At 33.8% G+C, this 22,956-nt stretch overlaps 1 protein-coding gene across 6 annotated transcripts in view; it reads left to right on the top strand.

The window, feature by feature from the left end:
• WDFY3 (WD repeat and FYVE domain containing 3) overlaps positions 1 to 22,956 on the top strand; it is a 242,948-nt gene that overhangs the window by 104,207 nt on the left and 115,785 nt on the right. For all 6 annotated transcript variants that reach the window (XM_064485992.1, XM_064485989.1, XM_064486001.1 and 3 more), the window contains exons 5-11: positions 810 to 919; positions 4,388 to 4,549; positions 10,338 to 10,530; positions 11,804 to 11,990; positions 13,653 to 13,819; positions 20,542 to 21,009; positions 21,929 to 22,030. In XM_064485992.1, coding sequence (XP_064342062.1) covers positions 810 to 919; positions 4,388 to 4,549; positions 10,338 to 10,530; positions 11,804 to 11,990; positions 13,653 to 13,819; positions 20,542 to 21,009; positions 21,929 to 22,030 — 1,389 coding nt within the window. The remainder of the gene's footprint in view (positions 1 to 809; positions 920 to 4,387; positions 4,550 to 10,337; positions 10,531 to 11,803; positions 11,991 to 13,652; positions 13,820 to 20,541; positions 21,010 to 21,928; positions 22,031 to 22,956) is intronic.

The raw sequence follows: 22,956 nt of genomic DNA, 5'->3' as shown, positions 1-22,956 counted from the left end.
TTTTTCCGTATCTTTAAAAACATAATCAACTAAATTGACTTTCAGGGATTCTTCCAACACTGCAGTTCTATGAATGACTCTCTCACTGTTCCTCTGTTCCTACTGTCAGCTGTTCAAGTCACCTCTTGCGTGTACCACTGAGGCAAGCTCCTGATTTGTTTCCCCCATCAGTCTCTTTGCCCTTGCAGTTTGCCATACATATCACTCTAAATTAATAGTTTTAGAATAATCCTTTCATCATCTACTTTGCTCAAGAAACTACGTATGTTCTCTTTTGTCCAAAGAGTCAAATACAGATACAGCCCTTAGCTTACTTTCCTTCATAAATAGACATTCTCTATCACTGTTATTGATATTAGACTCTAATTCTCAACATACGCTCTTCTAGAATGTGAACCCTGTGTTATTACAGTTCTTCATCTTGATCTGTACATAGTTAGCTCATTCATCTAGCCACACTTTTGTCTTAATACAGTATTCCTAATCTCTGTTCTCCTTCCTGCCTCCCCCTATCTAGACAGACATATATACTTGTTTTCCTGGTGAGTTTAGCTCAAATTTCACCTCCCTCCTGACTCTTTTTGACGAGTTTGTGATATACCTTTTCCTAAATACATAGGTTGACTTTTACATTCTGCACTGATATGATGGTATCTATGAATACCATTAAAACATTGCTCTCTTGAGCATGTAGTAGGGCTGATATAAAGTATATGCTTAGTAAATGATTATTTTTTTTGCAGGTTTCAAGGAAGAACTTCCTTATATGTGATTTCTTCTCAACTAATGATTTCCCTTTGGTTTTACAGAGGCTGCAAGTCGGGCCATAGTCCAGTTCTTGGAAATCAATCAGAGTGAAGAAGCCAGTAGAGGTTGGATGCTTCTGACAACAATTAATTTGTTAGCATCCTCTGGTCAGGTGAGTTCTTTGTTTTCATGCTTGGCAACGCACCCTCTTTTTTTTTTTTTTCAATCCTCTTGGGGTTTTATGAAATTAAATTTATCATATCCAAATAGGATTTTACAGTAATCATTGTATTCTTCTAATTCTTCTTACACATTATTCCAGGCTTCTCACAACATCTCTATAAAGAGGTTAATGTTTCCATTGTACACATGAGGAAATGCCTGACTTAGAGCAGTGTTTTCTATCTTTGTCACGTCCTAACACACACAGATTGTGGTACCATTGGTACAGCACACTGGGCAAGGAGATGGCCTGCCTGTGGCCACAGGGCAGCGGCCCAGGAGCTCCAGCCCCACAGGCCCAGCCCAACACTCCTGTAACCCACGTTAGGGAAACTCTGGCTGAGGAAGAATCACCTCAGATTCACGTAAGTTCCCTTAGCTAACAGGGAATAAGGCACATGTAAAATACTTTAAAATTTTTCTAATTTTTATGGAAAATAAGGAAATATTGGCATTTTCACGATAATATGTATTACCTTCCCACTTGATTCATTCTGCAGATTGCCCTCCCCTCCTCCCCCTTTAAACCAGCCTTAATCATCTGTCATGATATATATGCCATGTGATCATTTGTGTGCGGTTTGGATACCTGATTATTGACCTGTGACGTTTTGGGGATGAAGGAAGTTTATTCAACCTTCTAAAATCCAGAATAGAATTACCTATCAAAGCCCATACTGGTCTTGAGAATGGCTATTGTCTAAATTACTGTGGACTTTCAAACACCTCACGGAGTTTCTGAAAGTGACTGTGACACCAGTCATACTACCACTGACAGGCCACAGGAGAAGAGTGCGTATTCCCAATTAACCGTATCCTGAAACTAGTAACTAGCCCGACGTGAGTAGCACTTGGTTTTTTTTTCCCCCTTTGGAATGGCTTGTTTCCTTTTTTGTTTGCTGGTTTGTTTTGTTTTTTTAAATCAGAAAGGAGTCAGACCAACTTGCCCTAATTGAACTAGAACTGTCAGAGCTTTAGCATAGAGGGCCCACATCCCAGGAATTCCTCAGTCCAGGGCAAAAGGAGATGTTTATTCACCCTGAGTAACCTGCAGATAGTCCTAAAGTGGACCATTGTTTTCAAGTATCTGTGACCGTACCCGATGACTATCGAAATACCAGTCTACTTGCTGTTGATGGTAGCTATCAATGCCTCTCTATATTACTGTCCAAAACTTGGTTTGGTTTGGAATAACATGTAAAATAGTAATGCATAATTGGAGCATTTCTAAATTTTATTCCTATTTTCTGTAGGTATTATATTTTTCTTTCTCAGTTGTGAGCAGAGGCTGTGTCCTACCTAACCTAACACACAGTGGAAAGTCATAAATGTGTATTAACTTAAACATACGCAGATGGATAGACGTCCTTAAAAGTACAATGATCAAGAGTAACCTAATTGCTTAGAATTGTGAATATTGCCAATTACCTTTTAATCTATCAATTGTAAGATGAAAATGAAAAATCATATCATTTTGCTTAATTGGAAGGGTTGGCTAGTAATAATCCAATTGGAAAAAGAGGCATCTTAAAAGAAAATTCAGTGTTATGTTTTGAGCTGACTTGTTCCCATGCCATTTTCTGCTGGCAGCAGTGAGATACAGGGATGACTAAAGCATGGTCCTGAATCGACAAGTGTAGATGACGGAGATGAGGTGGACGAAGATAATACTATGAAATGCAATGATGGGCTGTATGTAGTGCTGTGAAAATAGAAATGTGGGAGCTATAAATTTTGCAGGTGAAGGTAGGAGGAAAGATGAAGAATTAAGGAAAGTTTCAGGCATGAACAGACACTTGAACTGAGAGTTAGTTGGAGACATGGGCCTAGAAATAATAAATTGTAGGTGAGAAGAGCAAGGGGCTTTTGAGTGTTACGGGAGGGAAGTGATCGTGGGTATGTAGAAAGGGGCCAGATCTTGCAAAAGATTGTTCATTAAGCTCTCTCTCCTCCCCATTACCTGGCTGCTGCATTATTTCAGGCCCCATCTCTCATGGTTTTCTGTGCTAGTTTCCTAATTACGCTCGCTTCCCTGCTCTTTAATCTATTATCTATACTACCATCAGCTAATTTTCTGAAATCTGGTTCTATTACTCCTTTGTTTGTAACACTTCATTAGGTCCCCAGTGCCAGCAAAATAAAGTAAAAGTAGAATGGGAAACCACATGCACAGGTCGCACAGCATACACACTTGTGGACTGCTTAACCAGCTCTCTAGCTCGAGGCAGGGTGTGAAAGTGATGAGCCTCAACTGCTTCCTTTGTAAAGTGAGGGTCATACAGTAATAGAACCTACCTTGTGTGGTTGACTTGAGGATTAGATGAGAGCATGTATTTAAAGTTCTTAGCCTTATGTCTGTTCTATAATAAACACTCACTGAAGATTAGACATTATTATTTTGGCTTTTCAGAAACTTTGAACTCAGGTTCCTGAAACATACTATACTATATGGCCCAACCTCCTGTATACCCTCTCAGGTGATCTTTCCCCTCTTATTTTAACTCCTACCCTTTTCCATTCCACTCCTGGCAGTATTGATTGTTCCCTTTTATATTAGTCTGAATGTACTACCATTATTACACTTAAGAGGTTAACTTACAGGTTTTGGCAAACCTTGGTAACTGCAGTCTTCTGAAGGGCAGGGGTGCTTCACGATCGCATGCCCAGCTTCCAACACACTGACTGACATGCCCTAGCATTCAGTAAATATTCAATAGAAAGGTTAATAAACTAATCAACAAATGACTCTAATTTGTTGATCTTCAGCATGGAAAAACTTTTTATTCCAAACTGCACTATGGAAAGATTTTGATAATTATTATAGCATTCATCTTAACAATACTGAAATGTTCCCCAAAAGAAGGCCTGAAATTTCTTCCTCTAGTAATCTTTGAAAATAATGTAGAAATATTTTTGTGTGCCAGTGATGGCTGTATCCTTCAAGTGTCCTTCCAACCCTGGGAATCTACAATAAGAATAAAATAAAAGTGATAGTAAAGCAACTACTAATATATAGTTTAGTACTTAATATTATCTTTGCATTTATTATCTTATATAACCCTCATATTAATCCTAAGAGGTATGCACCATTATATCCATTTTATAGGAGAGAAAAAAAAGAGTTAGTAAAATTAGTTTGTCCAATTTCATGGTTAGGTTTCTTTTTCCTAAATCCTAAAGCTTATGTTCTTTGAAGCATGCTGCCTCAACTTAATAAATAATAAACATCTCAATATTTGATTAAGACAAACAGAAAATGAGTATTCATCAGCATGGAGTCATTTTAAATTTTTTCCAGTCATTTAAAAAGTTATTTTGATAAATAATTTTCTGGCTTAAAATTTGTGAGTTTCCTTACCTATACCAAGTACAGTTACATCTGTTTGTCTATTCACTTACTTACCGGTTTGTTTTCCAGAAAACCGTGGACTGCATGACAACGATGTCAGTGCCTTCCACCCTGGTTAAGTGTTTATATCTGTTTTTTGACCTTCCACATGTGCCTGAGGCAGTTGGAGGTGCACAGAATGAGCTACCTCTAGCAGAACGTCGTGGACTACTCCAGAAAGTTTTTGTACAGGTATGGACGGTGCTGTTTGCCTGGCCATCTGTACCAGTCTATTTAAAGTACACTAGGTATACTCCTTAAATAGATGCTCTGCCTGTACCATTTTCTATGGTATTTCATACTGTTTATTATAAACTCAGTTTATCTCTTCTAATGGTCACATTTCTTGAATGTGCACATTTCTTTTGAGAAATATTTGAGTGAGGGATTAACAAGTTTGTTTCTCAACAGACATTCAGTTATTAAGATTACATTTGATACAGCAAAAACACCTCTAAAATGAACTAAGCAAGGAAAACTTTTATTGGTTATCATTATAAGTTTTGGGTAATATTTCTTCTAATGTCAAGAAAGTCCATTTTGTTGCTGTCTATATATAGGAAGTCCTTAGCCTATAAATATTTCACTTAGAATAGACAGTTTATTTTAGTGGCCTCTGCCACCTCCTCTACTCCCTGCCTATAAAAACCCTTCTTTCCCACTGTTGCCACTCTTCTTTAAGTGGCATTAGCAGGTTAAGTAAACCTTTGTTAGCTAGCCTGGAAATACTGTCATCATTTTGATACTCTTTCTTGGGAGAACATTTTCAAAACAAGCAAAACTACAAACATTTAGAATATCTGTCCACAGGAAAATACAGTATTTAAAAATACATGTTTGACGCAAAAAGGTAAATACTTTGTGATTCCATTTATAAGTGTTTAAAGTAGTCAGACTGAAAAATAGAGCATTGGTTGCTGGGGGCTGGGGGCTCGGGGGTAAGGAAAAGAATTGTTGTTCAGTGGTACAGAGTTTTAGTTTTGCACGATGAGAATGTTCTGGAGGTGTGTTGCATAAAAGCGTGCATGTAGTTAACACTGCTGTACTCTATACTTAAAAATGATTAAGATGATTAAATTTTCAGTTATGTGTTTTCACCTCAATTTTAAAAAAAAGCCCACACCTGTTTGAATCCAGTTCTCTGAAATAAAGTGCAGATTTCTCATCTCTAAAATGAAAATGATGACACCTACCTAAAGGGTTTCGGGAGGATTAAGTGAAATGATACCCAGAGCTATGGTTCTCTGCTTCAGACATGATAGACATGAGATAAAAATATTTATTGTTTAGTAAATAATTGTGACTGCTGCTGTTGCCGCCGCCACCACCACCGGCATCACTGAGAGTAGGATGAGAGAGCAGAGAGGATGGTGGGTCTGCGGTAGTGAGGCAGAGCCCTGTACAGCTGACCTTTGCACCTCCTGTGACTGGGGGCCTTGCTGCAGGAATGACTTGGCTTTGCTGAGGTCTAGCAGTAAAGGTTGAGGAGAGGGAGACTAAAGCAGTTTAGAAAGGAAAAGACAGGATTATCAATAAAATGCTAATTCAACAAGTATTTATTGAACACTTGATTTATTAAGGTACTTTCATGCTAGTGGTTAACATCCCTTATCTCGTGTTAATTTGCACAGCAGCCCGTGATTTCAGAGCTTTTGTTTTCTCTAAAAATGATGATGTGAGTGAATGGCAGAAACAGGCTTAAAACTCAGTTTTATCTGACTTGTCAGTTAGATTAGATGAGAAAAACGATGGGAATAAATAAAGGAAGAAATCACATAGGAATTAAAGCTGCTTTAAGACATTGCTGACGAATGTAGTGGGTTAGTCTTTGCTAACCAGAAGAGAGCCCTATTTCAGTAAAGCCCTCCTGAAGAACTAGTTAATACCTTAGGCAATAAATGGAAGCTTAGCTTTATGTATTTAGTACTAAATAAATATAGCAAAGATTTCTTCTCAAGCTTAAAAAAACTTTTTCCTTATATCTGAAAGCAGTGGGTGCTGACTTTCAACCAAGTGTGGGATTCATTTTAGTGTATTGGAATCATTGAGTGTTAAGGCCAAAATGAACTCAAAAGAGAATTTAAATGAAACTCCTCATGTCATTTACAGTTATGGAAAGTGGCTGTGATCCGCAGCAGCTGCGTGGCAGTGATTAGAACCCAGCTCTCCTGCCTCCTAGTCATGTGCTCCTTTAGGGCATCACTTACCCTTTTTAGTGCCTCACCACAGGCTGGATGTTGTTTCCATCATTTTGTCTAGAAAACCAATGGAAACAAACTTACTAAATGTTTTCAGAACACACAGTGTTTGTGAGAGATGAAATCCCTATGTTTATATTATGTGACAGATGGTTTCCTGGGACCTTAGCGGTTGGTACTGCTTCATGTAGGCACTCTTTTGTTTTGTTTTGTTTTTGTTTTTCATTTTCTTTGACGTGGCCAATTACTGCTCTGCCACACTTGGCTGGACTTAATAACAGAGTTCCTGCAAACAGAAGTGGTTAGTGTAGGGGCAGAAGAGGAATGAGATGTAGACTCTTCAGTTTTCTATTTCATAAATTGAAAAGATTATACTAGATTAATTTTTAATTTTTTTAAATGAAGTATAGTTGATTTATAGTGTTTCAGGTATACAACGAAGTGCTTCAGTTATATATACATTATTTATTTATATATAAATAAAATCTTTTTCAGATTCTTTTCCATTTTAAGTTATTACAAGATAGTGAATAGATTTCCCTGTGCTGTGTAGTAGGTCTTTGTTTATCTATTTTATGTACAGTAGGGTGTATCTATTAAACCCAAATTCCCAATTTATCCCCTGACCACTTTCCCCTTTGGTAACCATAAGTTTGTTTTCTATGTCTGTGAGTTTGTTTCTGTTTTGTAAAGAAGTTCATTTTGTATCATCTTTTTAGATTCCACATATAAGTGATATATGGTATTTGTCTTTCTCTGTCTGGTTTCACTTAGTATGATCATCTCTAGGTCCACCCATGTTGCTGCAAATGGCATTATTTCTTTCCTTTTTACAGCTGAGTAATATTCTGTTACATATATATATATATCACAACTTCCCTGGCCATACATCTATTGATGGACATTTAGGTTGCTTCCATGTCTTGGCTATTGTATATAGTTCTGCTACGATCATTGGGGTGCATGTATCTTTTTGAATTAGGGTTCCCTCTGGATATATACCCAGGAATGGGATTGCTGAATCATAGGATAAGTCTATTTTTAGTTTTTTAAGGAATCTCCATACTGTTTTCCATAGTTGCTGCACCAAATTACATTCCCACCAACACTGAAGGAGGGTTCCCTTTTCTCCACACCCTCTCTAGCATTTTGTGGACTTTTAAAATGGTGGCCATTCTGACTTGTGTGAGTTAATATCTTATTATAGTTTTGATTTGAATTTCTCTAATTAGTGATGTGGAGCATCTTTTCATGTGCCTATTGGCCATTGTATGTCTTCTTTGGAGAAATGTCTATTTAGGTCTTATACTTACTCTTTGATTGAGTTGTTTGGGGTTTTTTTGATACTGAGTTGTATAAGCTGTTCATATATTTTGGAATTTAAGCCCTTGTTGGTTGCATTGTTTGCAAATATTTTTTCCCATTCTGTAGGTTCTCTTATTTTCTTTATGGTTTCCTTTTCTGTGCAAAAGCTTTTAAGTTTTATTAGGTTCTGTTTGTTTTTGCTTTTGTTTCCATTACTGTAAGAGACTGATTCAAAAAAATATTGCTGTGATTTATGTCAGTATTCTGCCTATGTTTTTCTTCAGGAGTTTTATAGTATCTGGTCTTCCATTTAGGTCTTTAATCCATTTCTTTGAGTTTATCTTTTATATGGTGTTAGAGAATGTTCTAATTTTATCCTTTTACATGTAGCTGTCCCATTTTCCCAGCACCACTTATTGAAGAGACTTTCTTTTCTCCGTTGTATATTCTTACCTCTTTTGTCATAGGCTAATTGACTGTAAGTGCATGGATTTATTTTTGGACTTTCCATCCTGTTCCATTGATCTGTGTGTCTGTTTTTGTGCCAGTACCATACACTTGATGACTGTAGCTTTGTAGTATAGTCTGAAGTCAGGGAGAGTGATTTCCTCCAGCTTCATCCTTCTTTCTCAAGATTGTTTTGGCCCTTTTGGATCTTTTGGGTTTCCACACAAATTAAAAAATTTTTTTTGTTCCAGTTTTGTGAAAAATGTCATTGATAATTTGATAGGGATTGTGTTGAATCTGTATATTGCCTTGGGTAGTATGGTCATTTTAACAATATTGATTTTTCCAATCCAAGAACATGGTATATCTTTCCATTTGTTTGTGTCGTCTTCAATTTCTTTCATCAGCATCTTTCAGTATTTGGAGTACAGGTCTCTTGTCCCCTTCAGTAGGTTTATTCCTAAGTATTTTATTCTTTTTGATGCAATGGAAATGGGATTGTTTCCTTAATTTCTCTTTCTGATATTTTGTTGTTAATATACTAGATTATTTATAAGAATCCTTTTGCTTTTGAAGATTAAGAACTAGTTACCTTAAGAGTCAACATCACAAAATTAAATCTAGCTTAGTTTTGAGAACCATGATTTGATTTGGAAATAAGTATTTTATTTTGGGGTTTGTTTTTATGTTACAAATTAAAGAAATGACCATCTGTCCTTCTAATCACATAAGGGCAGTGTGAGAATCAACAAAAAGTACAATCAGCAATACACCCTTCTGAGCATATATTTTTTGGCTACAATTGGCTGTCTTTTTTTCATGTATCTTTTTTATTGAATTGGACACATATGGGAAAAGTTACACATACTACATGTATTAATGGAAATCCGGTATCCAGTCATTTCTCCAGGTATTTTTTTGTTGGAGGATGCTTGTACTTACTGATTTTATAAATGTTTTGTTGTTTCTCCGAATGCTTGATCTTTTTTTCCTGTTATGTGTTAGCTGTGAATGAGAAAATCTTACATTTAAGTAAAATTTTGCATTGAAGGAAATTGGAAAAGCAAGACCTAGCTCTCTCGGACAAAAAACGGTATTTTAAATACTTTTTTCTGTTTAGCATTTTCCCCATAGATATTAAAATACTCAAATTCCATGAAGTACTTTTACTTTAAGAGAATATAATTATTTTATAAATTATAGCTATTTTATTCATTCTGTATATTTTTAAGAATATTTAGATGAAAAGCTTTATTACAGAGAAAAAAGTTAACTTTTCTTGACACCAAATTGAGATTCAAAGAAAAAAATCCATCGAGGATAGCTGAATTCCCCAAGTAGCAGGCAACCTTAGTGCTGTAAACTCTTATGTAATATGTATTTTGCAAATCATAGGTAAGGAATAAATTCTCATTCCAGAGTTTAAGACATGTTGAATTTTCTTTGAAAGCCATGCTTTAGAAGATTTTTGGCTGTCAGACATAATTAAAAGATACTTCTGAATTAAGATGATTTTATTATTCTAATATCCCCTTCTACTTGTGTAGAAGGTAGAGCAATTTGAAAATGTTTTTAAAGATCTGTTCTTCCGTCCTCGTCTCCCTAAAACTGTCCCTTTTAGAGAAGAAAATTACATTTTACCTATGACAAACTAAGAATTAAAGAACCAAATTAGAAAACTAAAATGTTGATCTTGAAAGTTACTGTTGATTTATTCCATTTCAGGGTAAGGTATACAAAAATACATGGTGAAGAGAAGATAGTAAGCATAGAATGTTTTTTTAAAAAAAAATAAGCAGATAAAAGTAGGGGTGGTTAACTGTCTTACCATAAAACACTTCTAAATTATAGATGTCTTTTTTAATGTTGCCAAAGTTAGAGCACTCATCATTGTGGCTTTAGTGATATTACTCAGTGCTGACCCTGAACTTTTGAAAGTTTTAATAATTAGATCTAGTCCTTCTCCAGCTCCTTCCTTTCACCAATCATTCTTTTATTTATATACGTATTTTCTTTGCTTGTTGTTTTAGATCTTAGTGAAACTCTGCAGTTTTGTTTCTCCAGCGGAGGAGCTGGCTCAAAAAGACGATCTCCAGCTTTTATTCAGTGCAATAACCTCTTGGTGCCCTCCCTATAACCTGCCTTGGAGGAAGAGTGCCGGAGAAGTCCTTATGACCATATCCCGCCACGGTCTTAGTGTCAATGTTGTGAAGTATATTCATGGTGAATATCTGTTAACATATTTATTTTAGGTCCTCTGAATTTCTTTCACTTACTTTTCTCTTCCCTCACATGGTGGCAGATTTATTTTTATCTCTCAGTCCTCCAAAGATTCCATTTTAAATTAAAAAGTATATTTGCCAGGAGAAAAAATTTATTTTTTATTTGTGAGGCATTTCAAATGTAAGAAATTCGCATTTGTTCCAAATGATGGATATCTAAAAGAGTTAAAATAATTGCATTAGCATGTAAATGATCAATCATAATATAATGAAAGTTCTTTGTCTTCTTTATCATAGCCTGTTCTTCTCTCCTCTTGCTGGAAAAAAAAAAGGCTTTTTTTCTATGCTATTGTTAAAAGTCTTTTTGAAGATATTTTATAAGTAGACAGTCTGATGCAGAGAAATGAAATTAGGTGGATTCTTTATCAGCACTATGGAGAAATTGTTCATTCTTTTTAGCTCATATACGTATCAACTGTCCCTTAAAATGTCTAAATAGACATTTGTAGTATTTTTTTGTGTGTGTATATATATATATATATATCTCACTAAAAAATCTTTCAAAATAATTTTTAATACAACTATTTGTTCACTTGCTTGACATCAGTCCATCATTAAACGTTTCTTGCCTCTATTCGTATGTTAAATCCTCTTAGCTTTTGTTAAGTGACACTGGGTTTCTTGAGACAAATACATTTTATTAAAGATAAGCAAGGGAAGTCTTTGAAATGCCTACAATCCCCAAAGTCAGTATTAACTGTCTTAAACTAGTAATATATAGTACAAACATAATTTTAAAATTTATTTCCTGAAATTTCTATATCTCACTGGTCTGTATTTACTCTAATTTAAACTTTTAACTAGTTAATAGATTTTTTTCCTTAGACTTAAAAGATAGTTTTAATTTTTTTCTTCCTTTTACTATATTAATATAAAAGATCAAAAATATCATTTGGCAGCAGGCAGTCATTGTGTTTAATGACAAAACAAATACGATGTAAAAATGATAATAAATGTCAACTTATTTTAACACTTCCTGTGTTACCCTTTGTTTACTACTTCGAAGCAGAGCTTTCCCAGTGAATTTGAATCTTCTGTTTACTTTTAGAATGTGTAACATTTGTCTTACAGTATTTTGCAGATACATTAAAATTTAATGTCTCATTTAATGTTTTGTTAAACACCAGTTAAGAATGAAGAAAATGTTCTTAAGCAATTAACATGAATTATATATATATATTTAATTCTTTAAATTTTTTTTTTTTTATTAACAGAAAAAGAATGTTTATCTACATGTGTTCAGAATATGCAGCAGTCAGATGACCTGTCTCCCCTAGAAATTGTTGAAATGTTTGCTGGGCTTTCTTGTTTCCTCAAAGATTCCAGTGATGTTTCCCAAACTCTTTTGGATGATTTTCGGATATGGCAAGGATATAATTTCCTTTGTGATCTCTTGCTTAGGTAAAACCTTACAATTTAAGACTCTATTTTCAGTGTCTGCTCAGTCTTTTCAGCAAAAGAAATGATGTAGTTTGGGGTTATGGGAAAAAAGAAATCAACCAATCACTTATTTAATCTTAGCTTTAATCACTTCTTTTTATTCCTGTTCTGTCAGGAGGGTACAAAGTGAATTTAGCATTAGATTGGGACATGGAAGCTGCAAATGTGGAGTCAGTGGTTAGATGTGAAGAATAAATCCACTCTTTAGTAAAGGGTGAGGAGTTTAAATGAGCTAATTAACATCTTCCTAAAGTATAAACTCTCCTTGCTTAATTATATTTTTGGCTTTCCTTATTAGTAACTCCAGTGTTATTATTAATGTAGTTAATAACAAGAATAATTATGCAGATTGAATGAATACCTTACAAATGTATGTATAAAACAAATTAGTCAGTCTAAAAATCTTTCAGTAGCCTCCTCTTTCATCTCAAATGTTTGGTGCAGATACTGGCAAAATGGCTGATTATAAGTTTATTAGGAAGAAGATACTTATGTCTCACTAGTTGCTTCCAGACCATTAAATATTTTTAAATCATTTGATCTACTGTAAACCAGCACTATTTTGTAAACTTTTTATTTTTAATACCAGTTTGACCTAGTTGCCATTACTTAATACTAGGCAACCCTCAAGAATATAACTTTGCATGTATATCCTAATTTGCAAATGAGGATATATGAAAGTTAATGAAATAACCATTTCCCATTACTAATTGATGAAATCCTTTGAGAATGCAGATTGACCAGATAGTATCAAGAGCCTTAAAAATGTTGATATTCTTTGACACAATAATTTCACTTGTGGTTGTTGATCCTAAAGATAAAATTCTAAATGTGGACAAAATTTTATGTATGTTAGTGCTTCTGTATTCTGATTTCTACTAGCTGTCCCACTCTCCACTCCCCAAAGCCATGGTTGGCTCCTCATGGCCATTAAAAGCATACCTATGGTGAGTTTATACTACCATGGAGAGCCATGTACACAACACTCATAAGTGGGGGGAAAAAAAAGGTTACAATATTCTGTGTATGGCATGAAAATAATTGTTAAAATGAAACTTTCCACATTTAGTTTAAAGAAATTAAGATTGTTTTCAAAAGTTGTTAGACTCTCAGCTTTACTTAAGTGTACTCTAATGAGAGTATCTGACTTAATTAATGAAATAAAGATAAACTCTTGCAAATCTTCCCAAGGAATTCACTTTTAAAGTTGTTAACAGAAAATTTCTTAGAAAAGAAATGGTTAATACGGTTTTTGATTGTAAACAGTGAAACTTTTATCATCTTAGAACCTTAGGGAACTTTAGAGATATTTAATCTAATCCTTTAATGTTATATAGTCTTTCTACCAAAGATTAGTAATTACCTAAAATAACACTGTTACTGGCAAAATCAGTATTTATCAGGTCTTCTGAGTATAGATAATAATTTATTTCAAGTATAGTGTAATGCCTTATAATAAAATTAATGGACTTAATAAAAATAGTTTGTTTTTATATAGGAATAATGTAAGAAGAAATTTCTTGTGGTACTCTATACATTCATTTATTGCATATAAAACCGAAAATGTCTGTATTAAATTTGAAAATACAAGAGAAAATATTTGCTAAATCACACTTTTCCTAGGTTGGAACAAGCAAAAGAGGCAGAATCCAAAGATGCCTTGAAAGACCTGGTTAATCTGATAACTTCCCTAACAACGTATGGTGTCAGTGAACTAAAACCAGCTGGTATTACCACAGGGGCACCCTTTTTATTGCCTGGATTTGCAGTACCTCAGCCAGCAGGCAAAGGTGAGTCTTTTTCTTTCCCCCCGATTCTGATCCACTCAAAGAAATAGAGAAAGAATGAATTAGTCTGACTTTTCTCTTTATTTGTGTTATTTGTATAAAGGTAATATACTTTTTCATTAAAGTTGGTGCTTTTTATGGTGTAATTTCTTGAGTGACAGTCTTTAGCAGATGAAATATTTTAAAATAATATAAAAGTATCATAAAATCAATGGAATTTATATTTTATTTTATTTTCACTTTGTTTGTTTGTTTATTTATTGAAGGGGAGGTAATTAGGTTTCTTCATTTATTTTTTTTTAGAGGAGGTAGTGGGGATTGAACCTAGGACCTCCTGCATGCTAAGCATGTGCTCTACACTTGAGCTATACCTTCCCCCCTAAAATTTGCATTTTAGTATTTTATTTTAACATTCCAACATTTTAATAATCCAGACATAACTCTTTTGAATGTTGACACACCACCCATTTCCACTTTCTGCAGATGGAGCTTGATTCACACTCTGATCTCTATGCCTGTCTTTACATAAGATGTATATAGAAAGCACAGGTGCAAATGCTTATATTTTATTTAAAACTAAACAGACCTAGGTACAGAGAAGTTACATTACAGGAAATGAATTTTATGGTTCAGATTTTCTAACTTTGGCTTTCAATGAATGATCTTTTACTAAGAAAACTTCTTGTGTAATTAATAACATTTAACTATGGGAGAGTACAAGCTAGTTTTACTGTTTATTTAATCTTTTTAATGCACAATAACCATTCTGAAAATACCCGAGTGCAGAGGCCTCTAATAATTTCTTTCACATTATTGTTACTTACTAAATATTCAATAGAGTTATGATACTTGCATGTAAAATTTAATATCAACATGTCTGGTTATTTAAATTTCACAGCACTTTATCTGTGTATTTTACGACAGAAGTCAGCAGCTATAAATGTTTAAGTCACTGAGAATAAATAGATATACTAGAATATCCTAAATTTATTTTGCTGGAGAAAATTATACTGAAAAATTACAACTTAGATTGAAGTTATCAAAACTACTTCTATAAGATGTACCTTCACTGTATAGGTTATACAGAACTTTTTAAATAAGTGAAATCCAAGAATATTTTACTGAGCAGTTCAAGGCTTCATTTTATTTAATATTAAAGAAAAAATATTAAATGAACTCTTCTAATTTATAGGCTCTAGCTTGAGTATTCCACAGTTAACTCTTCCTGTGAGTTAATGTAAAAATAGCTCAGCAATGTACTTCCTATTTTGGACTTTGTTTCATTTGGCTAATCAATCTGATTGTGACACTGGGAAAAAATTTAGTTACAGTAGTGTAATTTTTTGTAATGAGAGATTTAATGCAGCTAAATTAATCTTTCTCATATGTCTGCCTAACTTTGTACCATCTATAACATGGATAATAAATATATAACCTAGCACCTTTGAGAATCCAGTGACATCATGTCTATGAAAGCAATGTTAACTAGAAAGGATGCTATCCTAAGAGTCAGAATTCAGGTGATTGTGAGTGACCTAACCTTGATATTATCAGTTTCTTTTTCAAAAACATCAGTGCCCTTTGCCCTGGCAACCACTGATGGGCTTTGATTTTGCTCTTTGTAAAATTTCATAAACTAGAGTCATACAGTATGTAGTTTCTTGTATCTCGCTTTTTTCACTTTCAAGATTCATCCATGTTCTTGTATGTATCTGAAGTTTGTTTCTTCTTCATGCTGTATAGAATTTCATTGTTTAGATATCCTGAAATTTGTTTATCTGCTCACCAGTTGTTTAACTAGCATGAATAAAACTACTCGGAACATTGATATAAAACAAGTCTTTGTGTGGACTATATGTTTTCATTTCTTTGGGGTAAATACCAAGCAGTACAATTGCTGACTCATATGCTAAATATATGTTAAACTTTATAAAAAACTGCCAAATGTATTTTCTAAAGTGGCTGTCCCATTTTTGCATTTGCATCAGCAATGTATGAAAGTTTGCTTTACATCCTCAGAAACACTTAGTGGTGTTAATATTTAATTTTAAATACTCGAGTAAGTGTATAATAGTATCTAACTGTGTTTTTTAATGTTCATTTTTCTGAATTATTTCAAGCATCTTTTCATGTGCTTATTTTCTGTCTGTATCTCTACTTTGTGTCAGATCTCTGTGCCCAATGCTTGATGGGGTTGTTTGTTTTATTGGAATTTTAAGAGTTCTTTCACTATTCTACATAAGTCCTTTGTAAGATATGTATACATTTTGTAAATGTATTCTCCTAGTCTTGATGTGCCTCTTCTTTTCTTGGTAGTATCTGTTGAAGAACAGAAGTTTTTAATTTTGATGAAGTCCAGTTTATCACTTTTAAAGTATTTTGTGGGTTTTGGCCCATATTGAAGAAATCTTACTTAACCCCAATTCACTAAGATCTTCTCTTGTTTTCTTCTAGCAGTTTTATATCTTAACTCTTACAGTAAGTTCTACGATATAGTTTAAGTTAATTTTTGTATATAGTAGAAAGTAAAGTTTGTTGGGTTTTTCTTTCCAATATGGATATCCACATGTGCTAGAGCCCTTTGTTGAAAACACCGTGTGTAACCGTGTATCTGAGACTCTTTGCAGTTATACTTCATTAATTAATGTGTCTAACTTTAAACCAATACTACATGGTCTTGATTACTTTATCTTTAAAGTAAGTCTTGAAATAGTCATTTAAGTTGTCCAATTTTGTTCTTCCTTTTCAAAACTATTTTGGATATTCTAGGTCCTTGGAACTTCTGTATAAATTTAATAATCTTCATGTCAATCATTGAAAACAAAAAAATCCTGCTGAGATACTGAGTGGAAGTACACTGAACCTGTAGATCAGTTTGGGGAGAATTGACATCGTAACAATATTGAATCCTCCAATTCATGAGTTCCATTTACTTAGGTCCTACTATTTTCTCTTAAAAATGTTTTAATAATGTCCATCGTATAGAACTTTCAGTTCCTTTGTTAAATTTGTCCTTAAGTATTTTATTCTTTTTGATACTGTTAGTGAATAAAATTGTTTTCTTAATCTGTTTTGGATTGCTTCTTGCTTGTGTATAGAAATGCAAAAGATGATGGACTATTGTACAGGAATGGAGATTAGGAAATACAGTTGTGATGATGCCGTGTTTAGCACTGATAGAACGAGGCAGTGAGAGTCCTCTACAGATTTTAACTCTTTGGTCTGGACTGTTTATAAGTTAAAACTGTATATGTCTGATATATTTGACAGTCTTTATTTTACTTTTTGTCAATTATTTGTTCAGGGTACTTTGGGAAACATTTTTCTTTGACTTCACTGGTTTCCCTTTCAACATCTATGAAAAGGAAATTATTGTTATCAAGGAATTTTTACCCATTCATTGATAATTACATTTAAAAGGGAAAACATGAATATATTTACCTCATGTTGTTGTATACATAGATATAGTTTACCTACCTTATTTTTACTGCTGATTTTAGATCAAGTGAAACAGCACAGAAATATAAAATTTAAAATAAAAAGTAAACTGAGTTAAGTGAAGCTGGTAAATGTATGTATCTGTATATGTTAAAGCTTGAAAAATGACTTCTGTTTCTGTGTTATATAGCAAAAGCTTTTATAAAACTTTGTATCCTCACTAGTAGGGAGATTTTTCTAAAGAAGGAAGTTAAAGAAAAATGTAGCAATCCTTCTGTTTAATAGCAACTCCATAGTGATTCTTTACCTTAACTGTTCTACAAACATCTTTGCAAGGTGGTACTCCGTAATTCATAGCTCTCCATTGCTTCCAAATTTATTCGCTAAACACAGGGAGTGTTTTTCATGTATTTTTAATAGAGAATGTACCTCTTCATAAGAAAAGACCATACCTGTCTTTTTCAGAACTCTTCTGTGACTTCACCTTTATAAACATTTTCTTGTAGCACATTAATTCTCATAAAACTTTAACCAATATAAAAAGATAATGTGTTTTTCTTTTTTTGTATTTTTGTTCATGCTACTGACTGAAGTGTTGTTCCTCATGGGCTTACTTTGAAGAGCCCTTTATCTGTTCTGGTTCCCTTTATTCTGGATGCAGATGTGTCCAGGCCTGACGTTCAGCAGACTTGCAGGGGTGTAACACTGCAGGTTGTTTATAGTCAGCCTCCATTCCAACCGGTCACTCACATGTGTAATTCGTTTATTATTTTCTGTCTTACGCTTCCTAAACATTTATTGGCTCCTCCCTCCTTTACTAGCCCTACTGCCACTTGGTTGAGGCTCTGTAGATCACTCACCTGGATTATTACCATAGGTGTCTTTGTAACTGTTCACCTTTCTGTTCCTCTGTACTCCTCAGGGCCATTCTCTGCAGTGTTGCGTGGAATTCTGAAAATAAGAAAGCTCTGTTCTTTGTTGTGTATGTGTTTATTCTTCTAAACCTTAGAATAATTCTTTTCTTTCTGCTTTTATGGTCTTGAGAGTAATGGGATCGTGATTGTCATCTTTTAGAATAATTTCCTCACTTTACCCTCATTTCTTTTAGTTATTTCTGTGCTAAACAAATGAAAGTCAGTTAATACAAATTTTGATACTTATACAGGGTACATCTGTTTACTTAAAATATTAGAGCATTAAGTATCAGTATTCCTGTCATATGTGTGTGTGTGTGTGTGTGTGTGTGTGTGTGTGTGTGTGTATATGGCATGCAGTCTTTTAATTATCCTTTAGGTTTAATTATTATTCTCCCTTTCCAATTGAACATTGTAGGAACTGAATGGCAATGACAGTCCTCAATAACTACTCCTGATAATACCAGCACTTACAATGCACTTCAAATGCATATGCTGCTAATTTTGATATTATTACAACTCAGCCATTCTTTTAGATACTTTTTCCTGACAGAAGTCCAAATTACTAGATTCTGTTTAGCTTCATTGTATATAAGGTGTACTAAATTTGGAAATAATATTACAAACAGAAAATATCTTTTTCTGAATTAGTCACAGGAAATGATTGAATTTTACGCGCAGTATAAGACTGGTTATTCATTTGGTTAAAATGCTCTGCTCTTGAAGCTGGTCATGGAGACCAGTTAGTCTTGATGTTCCTCGGTCATTTACTGTGATCAGCTTACTTTAACTATTTGCTAACGGCCTCTTGATGAATTGGATAACAAGGGGGATTCAGGATGACTCAGAGCAGATTCATTGCTGTAAGTAAAAAGAAATTACTGACAGCCAAATGTTCTATTGACCGTTCTAGTGTTACCTTTATTTGCAAGGATTACCACATTCTACTGGCTTTTGATTGTGTGTGTATTTGTACACATTGTGTTTGATTCAGCTCTTTGTGGTGGATAATTTGTTCTTGGGGTTGCTTGTTAATATGTCTTATCTTTTGTCAGTGACATTACTTAAAACCAGATAATAAAGATGAAACTTGGGAAAATGTCAATTTTTCCATGTTGCCCTAAATTCAGCTCTTTTTAACTCCTTTATGGTGAGAATTGGTATCGTCACTTAGTTGAAAGATGCAAGTTATTGATTAGAGTTATTCTTTAACCTTGTCATGTGTAGTCAGTCTTTCACATTTGTATGTTCATCAGTCTATCTAAGCTTGTTCTTTGATTACCTGCAGGTAATAAAAAGTAGAGATGTCCTCAGAAAGAACAAGCATACTATTAATAAGGAACTGGAAGTAAAGATTTGGCATGTGTCACACATGGAATAAATTTATATGTTATAAACGAACAGAAAGTTGAAATCGTATATAGACTGAAGATTTTTTAAAATCTTGGCATTTTTCAGATAATGTACAAGCCAGAATTTCTAACCAGTCTTTCTAACCCATTTAATATTTTTCCTAGTTCTGTATTTATCCTTCCTAAAATCCAGCTTATTCTGTAAGGCTCTATTTTTTGGTCACTCCTGCAAATGCCTGTACTCCTAATGGTTGTGAACCTGGCGACAATTTTTATAGGTAGATGCTTGTTTTCATTTGCCTCAAATACTTTCTGTGTTAATATCTTTATAATTATTGTCACTAATTTGCCTCCCAAGAGCCAGTGTATACAGATTTTTGTTTTGTCCAGTTTGTGTGTTCAAAAATCAGATATTTATAAATATAGCTAGTAACTGGCCATAACCTGTTTTAACAAATGCATCTGTAAAGAAATTGCACTTTTAACTTGAAAACAAAATAAATTTCCAAATTAAAATTTATGAAAATTCTAGTAATTAAAATGGGACAGCTGGAACTTAGAGAAGTTTTTTCTCCTCGTGTTTTCCTGGTTCCATTCTTGCTGCTTTCAGGCCTGTTACCTCTTCAGCCTCGAAGTCATTTCAGATTGAGAGGTCACTGGTCTTATAGTCAAGATCAATCTTACAGATAATAAAAAGCGACAGTCCTGCACATTTCCAAACTCTGAAGCGTAGGCCTATGTAATACCCTTTATTGTTTCTAAAACATGTAATGTTTCAATATATACAATTCTTGAATCAGAATATTCATAAAGCTGCATTAAAAGCTTGATCAGTTTTGTTCTTTATTTTTAATTAAATGACTGAAACTGATGAAGAAAAAGAAGACCTTTTGTGAAAACAGGATGTGTTCTCAAATAGTTGATAAATGTTACAATTCATGATCTGTTTAAATAGACCAAGTTTGCCATGAATAAAATAATCACATAGCACCTACTTTTGTGTTCTTGTTTTCTGTTTTAGGTCACAGTGTGAGAAACGTCCACGCCTTTGCTGTTCTTCAGAACGCATTTTTAAAAGCAAAAACCAACTTCCTTGCCCAAATCATTCTTGATGCCATCACAAATATCTACATGGCCGACAATGCCAATTATTTCATCCTCGAGTCACAGCACACACTGTCACAGTTTGCAGAAAAGATTTCAAAACTCCCGGAAGTACAAAACAAATACTTCGAGATGCTGGAGTTTGTCGTTTTTAGCTTAAATTATATCCCTTGTAAAGAACTTATTAGTGTTAGCATCCTTTTAAAATCTAGCTCCTCTTATCACTGTAGCATTATTGCAATGAAAACACTTCTTAAGTTTACACGACATGACTACATATTTAAAGATGTGTTCAGGGAGGTGGGCCTTCTGGAGGTCATGGTAAACCTTTTGCACAAATATGCTGCCCTCTTGAAGGATCCAACTCAGGCACTAAATGAACAAGGTAAAGCATTTTCCATAATTTTACTTTTATTTGACAGAGGGGTTTGGACAGAGTGTTTTGTTCATGTTTTGCCTTTCATTTGATTATTGATTTGAATTACTTAGTAATGTGCATTATTGTGAAATCCTTGTGAATATTTCTTAGAATTAACTTGTTCATTCAGCCTCTATTAGGGAATTAGGGAAAGGCAATGGGGGCCGGGACAGGAGGTCAGGGGATAGAAATATGTTTTGGTGGATGAGAATTTAAGGTAAAAACTGAGGAAAACATTTATGATCCACATGACTAGTGCCTACTACTTTCTATTTCTAAGAGGGAATTTAAAAAGCTTCTGGAAACAATTAGGGTGTGTCAGTCTCAAAATGTTTTTGTTAATTATGGAGCGCAAATAAATATATCTTCTTAGTGATATTATTTATACACATATGTATTATCATTAGATACCTTAAATTTGGTGTTTTTCATCCTTTCTGATAAATCTGATAAAAGCATAGTAGTATCTGGCACTTAGTATTAAATGTGTTGAATGGGTTAATACAAGTTGAATAGATAGCATTATCCATAAACTTTTCTTTCTTCTTGGTGCCTTAGAATCTAGCATTCTCCTTTTGACCTCCTTGATTAGCAAAGCCCCTGTGAGAATGAGAAGGATACACTTTACTTTGATTGACATTTTCCTTTCTAATAGTTGTTAGATATCTATAGCTTTCTAGCCACTCCAAAATAAAATTTGTAAACGTTGATTTTGACTTTACTTTTGGTAGTTGGTAGATATGTGTATCATTTTTAAAGGTTGTATTATATCAATTGTTTTAGGGAATATTAAGGAAATTTTTTGTAATTATTAAAGCAAAACTGAATCCAGGAAAAAAATAAGCTTGTAACTTTTGTGATACGGACCTTTTATTCTTTCTCTTAGGAGACTCAAGAAATAATAGTTCAATTGAAGACCAAAAACATCTGGCTTTGTTGGTTATGGAGACCTTGACAGTGCTTCTCCAAGGATCAAACACAAATGCAGGTAATAGAAAAGCTTCTAGCAAATGCTTTTAGAGGTTATTACCTCTGTTATGTCTTCTCTAATGATTCTTGCTCCTGAGATGCTCCTGTTAGTTAAAGAAAAAGCTATTAATTTGATAATGGTACTCTCATATCTCTAGAAATGCAATACTTTTGACTTTAAATTTATGAATGACAAAATATATAACGTTATTACTTCAAAATATATTCTTATATTTTATTGCTTTTTATAGTGTGCCTTGTATTTGAAGTATTCTATTTTTTTACTTATATAGTGCTGACTCTGTCGAATAACTTTGCTTATTTAAATGTTTTCTGAAACATTTGCTTCACATGATGATTTTCTTAATTATTTAGTAATTTAAGTTAGAGTATTATAATGTTACAACGTTTGGGAAATACTGAAAAATGATTCTCTAATAAAATTTGCCTCTCCCAGGTGAAATGGATTCATTAAACTTTTACTTTATCTTTAATCTCACCTTCTCTTCAGTCCTTTTCTACCTGTCATTAATAGACAGTCCAACTATATTTATGAACTATCACTCTTGGTTTAAAAAAAAATTACTTAATATTTTAGCAATGTCAAAAACCTCTCAGTCAACAATGTCAATACAACTTGGAAGGTGAGCTCAGATGAGCAGCTGGGTTCAGATCATATAGAGCTTTTTAGGCCATGCTAAGGAACTTGAATTGTATTTTAAGTGTTATGGGAAGCCAAGAATGAATGGATGGATGAACAAATGAACAAATGAACAAGCTAGCAAACACACAAATGCATGCACATTTTTTTGCCTGAATACAGAGGAACTCAATATGCAACATATTTAAAATATTTTGTGTGTCCCAGACACCAGGCTTGGTGTTGAAGATGAAAAATAATTCTTGCCCCAAAGGAATTACAACCTGCTGAGGAAAGATGTAGAC

Source organism: Camelus dromedarius, chromosome 1 (genome assembly GCF_036321535.1).
Source record: "Camelus dromedarius isolate mCamDro1 chromosome 1, mCamDro1.pat, whole genome shotgun sequence".
Taxonomy (NCBI): Eukaryota; Metazoa; Chordata; class Mammalia; order Artiodactyla; family Camelidae; genus Camelus; species Camelus dromedarius.
The sequence above is the reverse complement of the archived record's forward strand: the minus strand, read 5'-3'. Positions and strand labels throughout refer to the sequence as shown.